General features: G+C 40.7%; 2 protein-coding genes across 7 annotated transcripts in view; one reads left to right on the top strand and one right to left on the bottom strand.

The window, feature by feature from the left end:
* Positions 1 to 15,302, bottom strand: part of NCBP1 (nuclear cap binding protein subunit 1) — a 37,224-nt gene extending 21,922 nt beyond the window's left edge. The window contains exons 1-7 of one of the 4 annotated variants that reach the window (XM_006063462.4): positions 14,865 to 15,302; positions 6,402 to 6,490; positions 5,742 to 5,842; positions 3,798 to 3,954; positions 1,644 to 1,751; positions 1,170 to 1,291; positions 163 to 232 (exon numbers count right to left, since the gene is read on the bottom strand). In XM_006063462.4, the coding sequence (XP_006063524.1) occupies positions 163 to 232; positions 1,170 to 1,291; positions 1,644 to 1,751; positions 3,798 to 3,954; positions 5,742 to 5,842; positions 6,402 to 6,490; positions 14,865 to 14,898 (681 nt within the window). In that variant the 5' untranslated portion in view covers positions 14,899 to 15,302. Of the gene's footprint in view, positions 1 to 162; positions 233 to 1,169; positions 1,292 to 1,643; positions 1,752 to 3,797; positions 3,955 to 5,741; positions 5,843 to 6,401; positions 6,491 to 14,864 lie in introns of those variants that run through there. The other 3 variants (XM_025281765.3, XM_025281766.3, XM_025281767.3) reach the window with 3 other exon arrangements.
* TSTD2 (thiosulfate sulfurtransferase like domain containing 2) overlaps positions 15,253 to 17,735 on the top strand; it is a 30,019-nt gene continuing 27,536 nt past the window's right edge. Inside the window, exon 1 of one of the 3 annotated variants that reach the window (XM_025281768.3) lies at positions 15,253 to 15,387. The gene's annotated coding sequence lies outside the window, so the exon portion shown is untranslated. Of the gene's footprint in view, positions 15,513 to 15,645; positions 15,667 to 17,735 lie in introns of those variants that run through there. The other 2 variants (XM_006063460.4, XM_025281769.3) reach the window with 2 other exon arrangements.

Here is a 17,735-nt window from a genome sequence, read left to right as displayed (position 1 = left end):
TTAAAAATACACTATATGCCTAGGGCTATGAGGAGCTGAACCCCTGATATGAAGTATGAAAACATAGCTATGGTATACAAATGTGATGACTGAGTATGTCAGAGATTAAGAACCTACTCTGACTGTGCTTGTATCTATCACAAGAGACTGAAGTCAATTTACCTCTTCTTGCGGATGTGGTTTCTCTGCAGTCCATACTTGTAACATGGGTACATGAGTCTTTTGGCGTCTTCTAAAAGTTAGAATGAAAATCTACATTCAGGTTTTTAAAAACATGAAAAGATGTTCAGTTGCTTTCATAATTAAGAAAATGCAAATTATGGGAGTGAAACATTTTAACCTGTCAAATTATCAGGTATCAGAATCGTTGATAATGTATTGTATTGCCAAAATGTAGGCAAATACACAGTTTTGAAAACACTGCTGGCAAAAGGCTAACTGATAAATAATCACTTTAGAAGAGATCTGCAAGAGTAAAATCTCTTTGGAAGGCAATCTGACTAAACAATCTATCAAAATTAAAACTGTTAAAAGACACTTCAACCTAGTAATGCCATTTCTAAAAATTCACATAACCCACAAACACATTTGCACATGTACACAAAGACATATGTACAAAGATATTCACTGAAACGCAATTTAAAATAACCAAAGACTTGCAATAGGCTCAATGTCTACCAACAGGAAACGAATTAAAGAAATTATGGCACATTAAATGAGTTGAATACCATACAGCTGTTAAAAGAATGACGTAGAGCTAAATATTTTACACAACAAATCCAAACTGTATTAAGGGGGGAAAAGGAAGTGTGCATAGAAGAACAATCTGTATACTGGACCATCACTTGTATAAAGAAGAAAAGGATATATTCAAATGTTAGAACATTCACACTTTTATTTTCATTCTTCTTTTGCAAACATGTATATATTATTAAATATAAAACTACAACTTTTGAAAAATATAAAACATTTAAAAAATATTGAAGGTAGCTTAGTATAATGAGAAAGCAAATTTTTATCTTTAGACTTCTTCAGCTTTATTTGTAACTATGTAGATATTAACAATATCCAAAGAGGTACCTACTAATAGAAAACCAAACTTAAAACAGAATTCCCTGGGCAAAACCTTAAGGGGACACAAAACCATTACCATGCTGCTGTGCCCTTACTTAAGATAGCTTTCAGTGCTGGCAAAGATTCGGTCCATCTCTGCATCTTTCTTTTCATACAATTCCTTTCCAACCCAGGGCAAGGACGACAGAAACGCATACACGTACCAATCCCGCCGCACCTGAGGAAGTTTTTAAAAGGTGCCTTTAAGATAGGTGCTAGTGAAGTTTCATTCACGTCATATTTATTCCTGAATGAAATCCTATGGACACGATTTAATAGGGCTAATGAAGACGTCGGCTCATTCAGAGCATCTTCAGATATATTAGTTTTAATCTTATTAGGCAGAATCATTTAACTAATATACATATGTCATGAGGATCGACCATTATGCCAGCTGGCTTAACTTTCAGGTATTAAGAATTTTATAATGTAATATCTATTAATCTTTTTTTTTTTTTTTTGCTAAAGGGCTATTAGTGAAAAATTCCTCATAGCATATGAATGAAATTCAGCACAAGGGGTTTTCTTACCTGAGGCACATCTTCTTCCTGAGTTACACTTACAAAATTTTCAAACATAGCAACCATTGATGGGGCAGCAATGACATGACAGTTCACAAGATCAGATAGAAAACGGACCTATTGGGGAAAGCAATTGCTATTAAATCTAAATGTCCTTTATAATATTTATAACACAAGCATTTTGCCCCAGGACCAAATCTAGATCACTACCTGTTTTTTAAGGAACCTGTAAATTAAGAATGGTGTTTTAGATATTTAAAGGCTTGGAATAAACCAAAATAATATTTTGATTCCTACAAATTATATGAAATTAAATTTCAGTGTCCACAAATCAATTGTTACACAGCCACATTCATTTGTTTACATGTAGTCTTTGGCTGCTTTTGTGCTCTAACAGCAGAGCTGAGGCGTTGTTAAAGAGACTATATGAAGGACAGGAATCCACATCCACAGCTTTACATTTATACTAGCCTAGGAAGTCAAAGTGAAAGTCGCTCAGTTGTGTCTGACTCTTTGCAACCCCATGGACTATACACAGTCCATGGAATTCTTTAGGCCAGAATACTGGAGTGGGTAGCCTTTCCCTTCTCCAGGGATCTTCCCAACCCAGGGATCAAACCCAGGTCTCCCGCATTGCAGGCAGATTCTTTACCAGCTGAGCCACAAGGGAAGTCCACTAGACTAGGAACCTAAACTGTAATATTCTAGCTACTACAACCAATAATCTTTTTTGTTTGGTTGTGAAAACTCTTTACTGGACCACAGAAATGGAAACGAAAAAAATTCATTGGGTGTCCTTTGTGTGCCACTGCTAAGCACCATTCAAGTCTCTGTCAAATGGGAGCTCGTAGACTAGTGGGATGTGCACGATCTTGACCCAAAAGGATGACTCCTATACTAGAAAATAAAGAAAAGAGTGCTCTAGAAACAGGGATAAAGGGAGTAGGGGAAAACATCATAAAGCAGGTAACAATCAAACTAGGTCATGAAAAATCAGTAAAGTATCCTCAAGTGGAGAGGCTTCTAAACAGAGAGGTTCAAACACAAGGTGTGTTCAGGGACCCACAAGTAATTCTGATAGAGCTGGGAATATATGGAATGCAAAGAGAAACAGATAGGGGCAACCATGACAGGTCAAGCTTAATGAAGTTTGAACTTAATCTTATAGTCTAATCAGTGTCCAACTCTTTTGATTGTATATTCAGTAGAAAAGAATTTGATCACATACCTTCAACACACACATATATTTATTCCTAATATACTGAGGCCCACTGTCTATACATATTAATAAGGCTGTCAGTCTATATGTTACATATTAATAAAGCTTAATTCCATTTCCATTTAAGAAGGCATGAACTACACTAGAGGCCCTGGAGACAGAGGAGAAGGGACAGACTGGAGAGAAATTTATGAGGTAGAACTGACAGGGCTTGGGGACTGCTTAGAGTATGACAGGGCAAAGGGAAGACAAAAATCAATGCTCAGGTTTTTGGGCAGCTATCCAGTAAATACCAGCCACTTGTGTGGGTTGGGGTGAGGACTAAGAAAAGGAGGTATGAATAATGTATTAATTTAGGGATAAACTTTCAGGCAAGATACCTTAGGGCTATCTAGGAAGTATCCGGAACATGGGTCTGGAGATCAGGAGAAATGTTGAAGCAGGAGTTAAAACTATAGTGGGGAAGGGGAGGGTCATCAAAATAAATAGTTTACAAACCTATGAGAGAGAATGGGAATGCTTTAAAAGAGAATATTTGAAAAAAAGTGAAGTGAGGACAGAATTCTGAGAAACGCAGAAATTTAAAAGGGGCAGAGGAAGCTGACCCAGAAAAAGGAGCCTGAGAAATAAAACACAGGTGGCAGCAGGAGGGCCTGAAAAAAATGGTGCAGCAGCAACCAAGAGCTAAGAAGCATAAAGCATCGTTTATTATAAGGAGGTCAACCTGGATTTAGAGTTAAAAGAAGCCGTATCACTGGACTGGTAATGAGCTCTGTATCTTTAAGAAGAATGGTTTCAAAAGGGCAGCTGTTATGGTGAGTGGAGAACTGTATTTCAAGAGAAAAGATAAATTATTTGGTTGTAGCTCACCTCTCTACTCCATTCCGACACTAAGTTCATAACATACCAAAAACCTCTCAAAAGTCAAAAAGCCAAAAACTTACCAAATATACAGCTTCATTATAATTGTTTGATTTCAATGATTCTTTCAGTTGGCGAATCATGGCTTCTACAAATTCTCCACCAAAGTTGTAATTCCTGGCATTCAGTAGTCCAACTAATGTTGTATAAATGGTCAACTTCTCAGGTAACAGACGTGCACTGATTTCAGAAGCCAGTACGACAAGAAGATCCAAACAACATTAAGTTGCTGAATTTTATACAATTTTTTAATCATTTTATTAACTCTAGAAAAGCATTACATTTAACTATTATTTTAAAACTACTTCGAAAAAGGCATAAATATTGAGAAGAGTTGTAGACAGAGCTACCTCAATTTTTTCACTTTGATTCTATCAGTTAATCCTAGAGTTAACAAAATAAAACACTCTAACTGTGAAGTCATCAAACTAAAATAGACAAAACTCTAGACTAGCTTTTCTTCCAATATGCTTAGTAGAATCAAATGGCAGATTTACAGAAAATGGTTTCTGTGGTAAAATACCTGAGAATTGTTGAATGAAACAAGTTTTTTTTAATACAGAATCATTAAGGGGGAGACAGAGCAATCAACATTTCTAAATTCAGCTGACCAAATGTCATGGGATCAGAATTCCACTTTGAGAAACACTATTCTAGTTCCTTAGAAAAAGTTCAGAACTAATGCCAGTTCCTATTAAACTGCTGAATTTTTAACACAGTACTCTAATATAGTAAGATTTCTTTACATCTCAATTTGCTTACTCAAGTGTGTTAATTTTCATTAAAATTATCTGAAAAGTAGAGGATCATAGTAATAAATTTTTGAAAAAAAGCAAATGTTGATCCCTAATTTAGGCAGCCTTTAGCAATTAGCTCAAAAAGAAAAGCAAATGGGAACTCATGATCATTCAGATTCTCAACATTTTTTGCATTTTCCCAAGGTTCCTAGCAGTGTTAGGGACAATTCAGGCTTAAAAAAAATACTTGCACTAATAGTAACCATTCTCCTCAACTCATCCTCACCTCCAAGTCATGGCTTCCAGAGTTTAAACATGAATCTACTCCATTCCAATAAATGCTTTCAGAACAGAAAGAATCTATGGATAACTACAGCCACGTTAGTTTTCTTAGCAGTTTCCTAGTGTGAGGACATGTCTTCCTGAATATTAATTGGATTCCTTCAAAAAACTATATCTGAATTTATTTATACTAAAAATCGACCTATAGTTTCAATCTGTGTGTATATTTGTAAATTTAAAAACTGAGTTGTAGGCAATTTAAGACAAAAACAATGTTTTAAAATAAATGAAATACCAACGAAGTCACTTTCATAATGAAGACTTTTATCCAGAAATCATAGCTACTTCTCTGCAAAGCATACAGTTTAGAGTAATCACTGTCTACCTGAGTGAAAAGAAGTCTGGATTGCTAATTCCACTGTTGGGAGAGACTGTTTCATGATCTTACATGAGACTTTCCCACACTAATGTCCTTACAAATTAAGTGCGGATACTCATTCTAGCTAACTCAGAGAAAGATTATGCCTATTATGTCACAGCTCCAAAAGCGTCTTCAGCCTTCTAGAAGGGCTATTACTTGAGTGACTGACTAGTTCTCAAATTTGTTTGATATTACTGATTAAAAATATAAATTAAACTCTATTATATACATTTAATTGTATGTGCTTAAAAGAAGATTGCTAAACGTGAAGTTGTCTGCTTTCTCACTTAAAAGCAGTCAACTCAAATGAGTCTAGGGATCCAAGAAACAAACAAAAAATGCTCAATTTTCATGCTATTTATCTCTAAGAGTTCACCAAAGGGCCAAAGGTCATTTCATCTGACAAATTCCCCATGGAATGAAACTAGATGACATATGGAACATAAACACATCTTCTGAACATTCCCAAGCATTTAAAAGTAGATAATACATTATCACCTGGATTCATAAATCTTTTGTATACATACACTGTACAAAGAAGCCTTAAGATCTTGCTCTTGTAGTTAGGAAGATCAGCTTCCAAAACACCAGCCAAGCCTTCTAGGTTGCTCTCCAAAGAGCAGGCACTCTGTAGAGGATAGGATAGCATATTAAATACCTGTCAGGTACCCAGCAATTAGTGCATTAAAATCTTCCGGGTGATGATAAAAAAGTTACACATAAGGCACTCTGACAGTTTAGTATAAATAAATTCAGGTTGTTATTATTCTTTAGAAAACCCCATAAAGAAAACAAATGAAATTTAAAAAGCAGCGTAACAAGTATTAGATGTGGGAGGACATCCCAGGCTCTGTCTACTGATACTTTTCTAATGAATTCACTCATCACATGACTGAGCAAACTACCTCAAGTACCCAGAACTTACTTGGTCTTCAATTGCAAATTGAGCAGACTGCTTGCTAAGGTCTCCTCTAAGACTTAAATTCTATGAAAATTACTAAAAACATTTAACTCTCAACTATCTGCATTCCAAAGCTTTTAATATGCCTCTACTTTGGGATGTAGATACATGGCCATACAAACTTTGACCGTAAGTTAGAACATCAAGTTTTCAGATGCAGAAATTAATCAAGCACAGTCAATTAACACTCTAAGCCCATCACAATCTGTACCTATTTTGATCATACCTTTTCTCCTACTTTGCATATTAAAGATTCCAAGTGATCTTCAGTTTCATTTGCATCAGAGGTCTTTCTCCTTTTGTGAGGTTGTCCCCCTGTTTCAAGAATGTAAAAAAGTGAACATTACAGGATGACTCTGCTACCAAAAACTTTAACTTTTTAATGCTATAATCTCTTTTCTACCTGAAGCCCTACTGTTTACACACAGCAGAAGCGCTTAGTAACTCAGACAAGGCTAGATACAACCAATAAACAAGGCTAGACACAACCAACAGTCTCCATACCCTGGGGCATCATAACTCCGAGAGGCATTAAGTTTTGTGAGAATAGTGTCCCCATAGTAACTATGCAATGCAGCAGCCCTGTCCATTTCTTGGATAGGTAGCAAAGGTGCCCATATCATGCTAGTCACTAACAGTGAGAAAACTCCCTATAACACGCATGTATGGCTGTTCCCATTCGTTAAGGGCTTACCTTGAGTTGTTTAATCACCCTCAGTCGCTCGTTCCTAAAACCTGTCAGTGTTAGTAGTACTCATTATTCTAATAATGAAAATTATGTAAACTGATGAAATATGGGTACAAAAACCAAGTTGAACATTTTGCAAAGATCTGATGAGGGGGTAAGCTTTTGTTTAAAAACAAAAGAAGAGGAAACTTCAAATGATGGGAAAGGAAGCATAAAATATTAGGACTAGTTTTACAAGTTTCTGAGCTCTTAAGTCTTCAATTAATAGTTTTGGTTCTATAGACCATAGAGTCACTAGGGTCTGGTTTATCCCAAACAATGAGAATTACAATCAGCAGACATACTCAAAGAAATGTCCTAAGCATGATATCAAATAATTGGTGGGGAAGAAAGTACACGATTATCGTCCTTAAGTACCGGACAATCTATCATTTAGTCTTGGTGTTAGCAATCTCTTACCATTTTGTCTAAAACTTCAATACTCCTACCTCACATTCTTTTATAGAATATCATAAGGCTGAAAAAATTTCAAATACTAGTGTTAAATATGAAAGATGATGCTGTTGCTACACACAGTGTTGGCCACTCTCCCAATATAATTCAATTTTTCACTTCCACTAATTAAATTATTAGGACAGCAAGCAGACAAGCAAGAAATAATCTGTAACTCTACCACGGATCAGATTTAATAATAAAAATCTGCAGATATAGGGTCACCCGGAGCGACTTCACTTTCACTTTTCACTTTCATGCACTGGAGAAGGCAATGGCAACCCACTCCAGTGTTCTTGCCTGGAGAATCCCAGGGACGGCGGGGCCTGGTGGGCTGCCATCTATGGGGCCGCACAGAGTCGGACACGACTGAAGCAACTTAGCAGCAGCAGGACCAAGTTATATTTTTAATCTCCAGACTTGTACAGCCAGAGGAACTGAACCATTTTTAGAGTTCACAACTACTTACTTGCCACTGGAACATCTAACAGTGGAAAAAAACCCAATGATTTCCATAAAACACAGCACCTGGCTATTATAACATGGGATGTTAAAAGCTTTTCCAATGTCTGACATGATCTTCAGGTACCTACCACCCGAACACAAGCTGAAAAAAAGAAGCAAAACACAAAGGAGAAAAAGAAAGATATATCTGTCTGAATGCAGTGTTCCAAAGAATATCAAGTAGAGAGAAGAAAGCCTTCCAAAGTGATCAATGCAAAGAAACAGAGGAAAACAACAGAATGGGAAAGACTAGAGATCTCGTCAAGAAAATTAGAGATGCCAAGGGAACATTTCATGCAAAGATGGGCAAAATAAAGGACAGAAACGGTATGAATGTAACAGAAGCAGAAGATATTAAGAAGAGGTGACAAGAATACACAGAAGAACTGTACAAAAAAGATCTTAATGGCTCAGATAACCACCATGGTGTGATCACTCACCTAGAGCCAGACATCCTGGAATGCAAAGTCAAGTGGGCCTTAGGAAGCATCACTACAAAGCTAGTGGAAGTGATGAAATTCCAGCTGAGCTATTTTAAATCCTAAAAGATGATGCTGTGAAAGTGCTGCACTCAATATGCCAGCAAATTTGGAAAACTCAGCAGTGGCCACAGGACCAGAAAAGGTCAGTTTTCATTCCAATCCCAAAGAAAGGCAATGCCAAAGAATGCTCAAACTACTGCACAATTGCACTCATCTCACACGCTAGCAAAATAATGCTCAAAATTCTTCAAGCTAGTCTTCAACAGTACGTGAACCAAGAATTTCCAGAAGTTCAAGCTAGATTTAGAAAAGGCAGAGGAACCAGAGATCAAATAGCCAACATTTGCTGGATCATAGAAAAAGCAAGGGAATTCTAGAAAAACATCTACTTCTGCTTTATTGACTTTGTGTGGATCACAACAAACTGTGGAAAATTCTTAAAGAGATGGGAATACCAGACCACCTTACCTCCCTCCTGAGAAATCTGTATGCAGGTCAAGAAGCAACAGTTAGAACTGGACTGGAAGAACAAACTGGTTCCAAATCGGGAAAAGAGTATGTCAAGGCTGTATATTGTCACCCTGCTTACTTAACTTACATGCAGAGTACATCATGTAAAATGCCAGGCTGAATGAAGCACAAGCTGGAATCAATATTGCCAGGATTAATATCAATAACTTCAGATATGCAGATGACACCACCCTTATGGCAGAAAGTGAAGAAGAACTAAAGCCTCTTGATGAAAGTGAAATCGGAGACTGAAAAAGCTGGCTTAAAACTCAACATTCAGAAAACTAAGATCATGGCATCCGGTCTCATCACTTCACGGCAAATATATGGGGAAACAATGGAAGCAGTGAGAGACTTTATTTTCTTGGGCTCCAAAATCACTGCAGATGGTGACTACAGCCATGAAATCAAAAGACACTTGCTCCTTGGAAGAAAAACTATGACAAACCCAGACAGAATATTAAAAAGCAGAGACATTACTTTGCCAACGAAGGTCCATCTAGTCAAAGTTATGGTTTTTCCAGTAGTCATGTCTGGATGTGAGAGTTGGACTATAAAGCTGAGCACCAAAGAATTGATGCTTTTGAACTGTGGTGTTGGAGAAGACTCTTGAGAGTCCCTTGAACTGCAAGGAGATCCAACCAGTCCATCCTAATGGAAATCAGTCCTGAATATTCGTTGGAAGATTGATGTTGAAGCTGAAACCTCAGTATTTTGGCCACCTGATGTGAAGAACTGACTCACTGGAAAAGACCCTGATACTGGGAAAGATTGAAGGCAGGAGGAAAAGGCCATGACAGAGGATGAGATGGTTGGATGGCATCACTGACTCAATGGATATGAGTCTGAGCAAGCTCTGAGAGTTGGTAATGGACAGGGAAGCCTAGCATGTTGTGTTCCATGGGGTCGCAAAGAGTTGGACAGGACTGAGTGACTGAGCTGATTACCATCTAGAGAGAATCAGTGTTATAAAAGGCCACAGGGCGAAACACTGTGTGTTTTGACTGTCCAGCCCCTCAGTGATCATTGCTGCTGCTAAGTTGCTTCAGTCGTGTCCGTCTCTGTGTGACCCCATAGGCGGCAGCCCACCAGGCTCCCCCGTCCCTGGGATTCTCCAGGCAAGAACACCCGAGTGGGCTGCCATTTCCTTCTCCAATGCATGAAAGTGAAAAGTGAAAGTGAGGTCGCTCAGTCGTGTCTGACTCTTAGCGACCCCATGGACTGCAGCCTACCAGGCTCCTCCATCCATGGGAGTTTCCAGGCAAGAGTACTGGAGTGGGTGCCAAGTAATCACTGAATATAGTTTAGAAGGGATAATGCCAAAAAAAAAAAAAACAAAAAAACAAAAACAAACCAACAAGCATGCAACATAACTGTTGCAATATATTCCTGAAGATACCTATCCATGTAAAGATGTGGACATGTGCAGTATCACAGTATCAGAGACCCTGAGTCTCTAGTATACATCAAGCTGAAGGCACAGAATCTGCATAAAGGTTCCACCACCCAAAGAGCCAAACCCGACACAAAAGGACTTCTATTTTCAGAATTCATTCACTGAAAAAAATTGCATATCTGAAGGAACATTTACATAAGCTATCAGCCAGGACATTAAAATAGCCGTATCCAAGAGCAATGGTTCTCAACTAGGTTGGATTTTGTCCCCCAGGAGCCACTTGGCAATCTCTGGAGACATTTTTAGCTGTCACACGGGGGAAGTGCTACTGGCCTCCAGTGGGCAGAGGCCAGGGATTCTACTAAACATACCACAGTGCAGAGAACAACTCCCACCAACGAAGAATAATCCAGCGCAAAGTGGCAGCAGCGCTCATGTTGAGTAACTCTGCTCTAGGAAGTAGAATATACTAAACGTTCTTCAGAATCAGATTCCAGTAAGGTTAGGAGAATGCAGATGCTACAAAACGACTGAATCAGAACAGTTTTTTTTCTTTTCTTTTAAACCTTAACCATTGTCCATTTCTTTCTGGCCCATCTACTTTGCTAACTCACATCCCACCTGCAAGCCATCTCTAAATTAACCATCCAGCTGGCCTGTTCTCAAGTCAGTTTAGAATCATACCCCAGACTTTAAAGCAGCCTCCTAGGCACTCTTGTAAGACTGGACAGAAGAAAATACTGCTGTAGGGAGAGAAGGCAGGATTTTTTAAGAAAAACTAGAAAATACAAGTATTCAGTCCTATCTCTGAACTGCAACCCTTCTTTCCTCTCTTCTTCCTACTTTTAGTATGTTTGGAGAATAAGAGGCAGAAAGTGTTAAGAAGTAGAAGATGCCCGACTCTCAACTGATACTGGAGAGACTATAAGGGGGAGGGGGACTTAACAGACACCATGTGAACTCACACACAGTAACAGGATACTGAACTCAAGAGAACATAGGCAAGATCACAGGCAAGGAGAATAAAAACTTTAAGAATAAAATTTGTGGAATCAGCTGAATATTTTCACCTATCCTCAAGAAAATATACCTAAGGTAGTTCACAAAACAAGAACAGATTTTATATTAACAAGTACCTAAGTAGAAGTTTTACAATGGAAATTAAAGTTACACATTAGCACTTTATTCTGACACCCTTGGTTAGCATAGAAGAGAGAAGGAAGTCTCTATTAAAACCCATCAGAAAAAATCTTAATAAGCCAAATAATTTCCCCCCCATAAGGTGATCCTAATTCTATATGGATACATTATACTACGTATTTTACATCCTTATTTAGAATTTACATGCATTACAAAAAATTTTAGACCCACAAGGTGGAAACAAAAACCAACTAATGTGAAAGAGAAAGTAAAAAAACCAACAAGAGAAAAGGGATAAGTAAAGTACCTTGATCCTGCAGATTTAAAACAGAGGTATAACAGTCACTTCTGAAACAAACTATACTCTTCCTCAGAGTAACAAATCCCTGCACTTCTATTTATTTTTTTCTATAATTAAGTATCAATTTTAAAAAAGAGTCACATTCTAAAAGGTAAGGATCTAATACTAAGTAGCTTAAAAGGGACGAACATGGGGTTTGGGGCCAAGGTTATGGACAATATAAATACTTTCTTACAAGAATAAAACAATACATTGAACAGCTACTGTATGCATATCCAAAATAATTGAAAAGCTTCAGATATTCTTAAAAAGAGTCTAAGAAAGGAGTTAGTTTTATCCACACATTTATTTCCATTTTCATTGTCTATAAATCCATCTCCAGGTGAACTTCATTGGTATAGCCTTGGATCCTGGACTCTGAAGTCTCAACAGACACAGTTTTAAGTTGTATCTGCCAGCTGATCCTCCCTTCCCTCTCTGACCTCGTCTCTTACAACTCTCCCCCTTTCTCACTCTACTACAGCAACACTGACCTTCTTGCTGTTTGAAGATGACAGGACTATTGTAGCCTTAAGGCCTTGGCACTCAAGGTTCCCTTTGCTTAGACTACTGCTTTCCCCCACTTTTTAATTAATCAAATGTAAATACACCCTCACCTCCTGCAGGTTTTTGATCAGATGCCATTCTCAGTGAGGCCTTCACTGACAAACCAATACAAAACAGCAACTCCTCCTCGACAAGAGCCCTACCCTCTTTAACTGGTTTTATTTTTCTCCACAGTACTTAACACCATATGATACACTATATTTACTTGATTGTTCTCTGCCTGTAAAAGGGAGACTGCACCTTTTATCATCCACTGTTGTACTGCCAGGAGTTAGAACTGTGCCTGGCACTGTTAAATATTTGTTGAATGAATTACTGTGTCTAGGCAAACACGTGGAGAGTCATGGCAGTTAGGGACTGGTAAGAGCTGACAATAATCCAGAAATGCTTAGGTGCATCTATTTAACACAACAACAATTTGGCCTATTTTAAAATAGCCTTCTATAATACTTAAGTTTTCAAAATTTCTGATTTAAAAAAAATTTAGTAGGCATTTAACCAAAAGAAAGTTATCTAAAATATTTGACTCAGATCACCATTTAGAATAAAACCTAGCTGATGATTACCCAAATTGTGGCAATTTACAAAAGCTCCAGACTTGGTGTAGTATCTAAGAGGGGTTATAAACTGCCCTTCAACTACAAAATTATTTATAGTAAACGCTGCTTAATTAATGCCTTATTTTGTTTTGTCTTTATTTATTCTGAGATTCCTGCAGCAAGACCCAAATGGACAGTGATTTAGCTGCCAGAAGCTAACTCCTAAGAACGTTATACCAGCATCCTAATAACCAAAGCAAAAGTTGTTTTTCTACAAATTTACATCCAGTTCTCCAGGATGCCCCTTGGAAAGATTTTCTCTCCCTTTAGGGATACCCTAGAAAGGAGAAGATGAAAGAATAGAGAAAGCATGAGAAGAACAAAGACAATGGGAAGAACTTTAAAAGACCCAAGTTCTCCAAATCCCAAGTGATGACTTCTAGGAGATTAACTAATCAGATGTAAAGCACATGAAAACTATTTTCTGTGCCCTGTATGTACATTATGTTGTGTTTAATAAAAATAAAAAATACAGCATAGTAATACCTGTGTAATGTAACTCTCGACTTGCTTTCACTGGTATCTGGGCACTGCTAATGCTGTCTCCATGTTAATTACACTAAAACTGTAGACCTCAGGTGTGAGGTCTAAGGCTGGGGTAGAATATCCTCCCAAGCCAAGCTCCAGGAGAAATCTGATACACTATTAAAACTAAGTGGGGGACATCCCTGGTGGACCAGTGATTAAGACTGCGAGCTTCCACTGCAGGGGGCACAGGTTGAATCCCTAACCCTAACTAAGATCCTTATACCACAGCCAAAAGAAAAAAAAGAAAGAAACAAAACCCAAACCAACAAACCTTAAATTAGTGGGATTCTGCTCTTACCCCTAAGTTACTCCAACATTCAAGGAGAGAAAAATGTCAGTGGAGAAAATTAATTCAATTTTTTTTGTTCTGTACTTTTTCTTAGTCACCATCTGCCAATGTTTATCAGCTCTTAAGCATTATCAGGTGATAAAATACACATCTTCATGAGTAATTAGTTACACGTGTTACCTCTCACAAAACCGAAATGTCTGTATCATTATTTCTAAGTTACAGACTAAGGTTTAAAGAGGTAATATAACCCAGGCAAGATCACAAAGTAAACAGCAGGGTCTGGCTTTGAAAAAGTCCTCTGATTCCAAAGTCTGGCCTCTTAACCACCAAACTACACTCTACTCGAAGAACAATACCCTAAACTATTAATAACAATAACTGTTAGGTTTTCTGTTTGTTGGATGTGTGTTCTTAACTGATTTTTGCAAGATAAATATCTTTTCTATTTTTAACTAGCAAAATTATTCTTGGTTTTTATTACGATGGCAACTCCATGATCCCCACGAGCGCAACCATCCAAATGGTTGATCGAAATCTCTAGGAGCTCTCCAGTTAGTCTTCCGACACTCTTTATTACACGAGGGAAATATGCTTACGGTCAGCTCAAAATGTAACACAACAATCTACGTACATCTCTTTCTTAAGAGACCTCTTGGGTGTGGATAAGACACCGATTTCTTTCCCTATCGCTTGGAAGAAGGCAAGATGACGGATGACGGGTACAGGAGAAAGCTCAGATCGGGATTCAGCAGATCTCTCATCTTCTGAGTCCTTTTTAAGTGCAATTTGAGGGTCAAAACGAGGCACTGGGTAGAGTGGGTCCCTAAGATAAGCGGAGGCACAGACACAAACACTCTTAGCATTCCCTGCTCGGAGATGCTAAGAGCCAAATTTTGAAGAGTTCCTAAGGACCGGGGTCCACCAGGCCTCCCCGTGGCCAACGACTGAGGAACTGGGACCGGGGGAAGCAGGGGGCTTTCCCAAAGTTGTCCGGCCGCACTCCCGCCGTGCCACCCCTTCTCTACGCGGCTCTCCGAACGCTCCCGGAGGAAGAAAGGCTTCCCGTCCCTTCTTTCGAGACCCGAAAACCAGGGAAGCCAAACCTCGGCCCACCTGAGGGCGGCCTCGGCGGCCGGGCTCAGGGCACTCACCATCGTTCTCGTCGCTGTGCCGCCGCCGCGACATGCCACACGCTGGTGCTCCGCGGATCTGAGACACCGGTCACGAAGCGCGGCAGGAACCGTCAGGCCGCCGGCCAGTGGGAGTACAGCGGCGAGGCGCGCGGAGTGGCCGGCGCGCAGGCGCTCTCGGTCGCGGCGGCTCCCGGAAGCACAAGGCAGGATGGCTGGATGGCTCCGCGAGCTCGGATCCAGGAGAGCCGGCTTTGAAAGCTCACCAGGCCGGTGGCTTCTGCCCCGCACGCAGCGACCCTCTCGGGTTACCTCCGCCTCTTGGCTACTTCCTTCGCCCGCCTTCGCTGAAAGCCCTTCCGGGGCCACGCGGAGAGCACCGCCTCTTCCGCCAGGCCGAACCCCGCAGGTCGCGAGCTACGCCCGGAGGCGGGTTGTCTAGGAGGGACCCTCTTGTCCCCACCTCCACTTCAGTCCCTCTCTCGGGGCCTCCCGGGGGTTTTCCCGGCGGCCCTTTCACCAACTGCGTAACTTCCGGAGCGAGGTGCGGTACGGCGTTCCTTCCTAAATACAGGAGGGGGCTGGGAGTGCGAGGGCTGCGAGCGGTGGCAACTGCTAGGCGGAGACTGCTCGGTGAAGAGAGATCTGAGAAAGGATCAGGACGGGCGGGTACGTGCTCCCACTTCCCGGCCTTTGACGGCTGGGGAAAGCTGGGCGGAGAGATTGGGCCAAGCCCGGTGCGCGGGGTGAGGCCGGGGTGCGAGGCGGCTCCAGCGACCCGGGGACAGAAGGACCCTCCGAAGCGTGAGCCAGCTACTCCAAGGTTACTCTCTGGCCGTCATCTGATCTCTCGCTCCTCTGACCTGTGGTTTAGGAAAGAACGCGTGATTGCTTTAGTAACGTTTTCAATAGTTCTCAGGTACCTCCATACGTGTATTTGAATATCCCTCGCTCTGACATCTCTGGTGAGCGCTGCTGCTTTTAAGTCACTTCAGTCGTGTCCGACTGTGTGTGACCCCATAGACGGCAGCCCACCAGGCTCCCCCGTCCCTGGGATTCTCCAGGCAAGAACACGGTTGCCATTTCCTTCGCCAATGCATGAAAGTGAAAAGTGAAAGTGAAGTCGCTCAGTCATGTCCGACCCTCAGCGACCCCATGGACTGCAGCCTACCAGGCTCCTCCGTCCATGGGATTTTCCAGGCAAGAGTACTGGAGTAGGGTGCCATTGCCTTCTCCGCTGGTGAGCGCTACAGCTGCGTATCTAACTGCCTGGTCCTTCAGATCAGATCAGTCGCTCAGTCGTGTCCGACTCTTTGAGACCCCATGAATCGCAGCACGCCAGGCCTCCCTGTCCATCACCAACTCCCGGAATTCACCCAGACTCACGTCCATCGAGTCAGTGATGCCATCCAGCCATCTCATCCTCTGTCGTCCCCTTCTCCTCTTGCCCCCAATCCCTCCCAGCATCAGTCTTTTCCAGTAAGTCAACTCTTCGCATGAGGTGGCCAAAGTACTGTAGTTTCAGCTTCAGCATCATTCCTTCCAAAGAAATCCCAGGGCTGATCTCCTTCAGAATGGACTGGTTGGATCTCCTTGCAGTCCAAGGGACTCCCAAGAGTCTTCTCCAACACCACAGTTCAAAAGCATCAATTCTTCAGCGCTCAGCCTTCTTCACAGTCCAACTCTCACATCCATACATGACCACAGGAAAATCCATAGCCTTGACTAGACGAACCCTTGTTGGCAAAGTAATGTCTCTGCTTTTGAATATGCTATCTAGGTTGGTCATAACTTTCCTTCCAAGGAGGAAGCGTCTTTTAATTTCATGGCTGCAGTCACCATCTGTAGTGATTTTGGAGCCCAGAAAAATAAAATCTGACACTGTTTCCACTGTTTCCCCATCTATTTCCCATGAAGTGATGGGACCAGATGCCATGATCTTCGTCTTCTGAATGTTGAGCTTTAAGCCAACTTTTTCACTCTCCTCTTTCACTTTCATCAAGAGGCTTTTCAGTTCCTCTTCACTTTCTGCCATAAGGGTGGTGTCATCTGCATATCTGAGGTTATTGATATTTCTCCTGGCAATCTTGATTCCAGCTTGTGCTTCTTCCAGACCAGCGTTTCTCATGATGTACTCTGCATAGAAGTTAAATAAACAGGGTGACAATATACAGCCTTGACGTACTCCTTTTCCTATTTGGGACCAGTCTGTTGTTCCGTGTCCAGTTCTAACTGTTGCTTCCTGACCTGCATACAAATTTCTCAAGAGGCAGGTCAGGTAGTCTGGTATTCCCATCTCTTTCAGAAGTTTCCATAGTTTATTGTGATCCACACAGTCAAAGGCTTTGGCATAGTCAATAAAGCAGAGTAGATGTTTTTTCTGTAACTCTCTTGCTTTTTTGATGATCCAGTGGATGTTTGCAATTTGATCTCTGGTTCCTCTGCCTTTTCTAAAACCAGCTTGAACATCTGGAAGTTCATGGTTCACGTACTGCTGAAGCCTGGCTGGAGAATTTTGAGCATTACTTTACTAGCGTGTGAGATGAGTGCAATTGTGCGGTAGTTTGAGCAGTCTTTGGCATTGCCTTTCTTTGGGATTGGAATGAAAACTGATCTTTTCCAGTCCTGTGGCCACTGCTAAGTTTTCCAGATTTGCTGGCATATTGAGTGCAGCACTTTCATAGCATCATCTTTTAGGATTTGAAAGAGCTCAACTGGAATTCCATCACCTCCACTAGCTTTGTTTGTAATGATGCTTTCTGAGGCCCACTTGACTTCACATTCCAGATGTCTGGCTCTAGGTGAGTGATTACACCATCGTGATTATCTGGGTTGTGAAGCTCTTTTTTGTACAGTTCTTCTGTGTATTCTTGCCACCTCGTCTTAATATCT

The sequence above is a fragment of the Bubalus bubalis genome, chromosome 3 (assembly GCF_019923935.1).
Source record: "Bubalus bubalis isolate 160015118507 breed Murrah chromosome 3, NDDB_SH_1, whole genome shotgun sequence".
NCBI lineage: Eukaryota > Metazoa > Chordata > Mammalia > Artiodactyla > Bovidae > Bubalus > Bubalus bubalis.
This window is presented reverse-complemented; position numbering and strand designations above follow the sequence as displayed.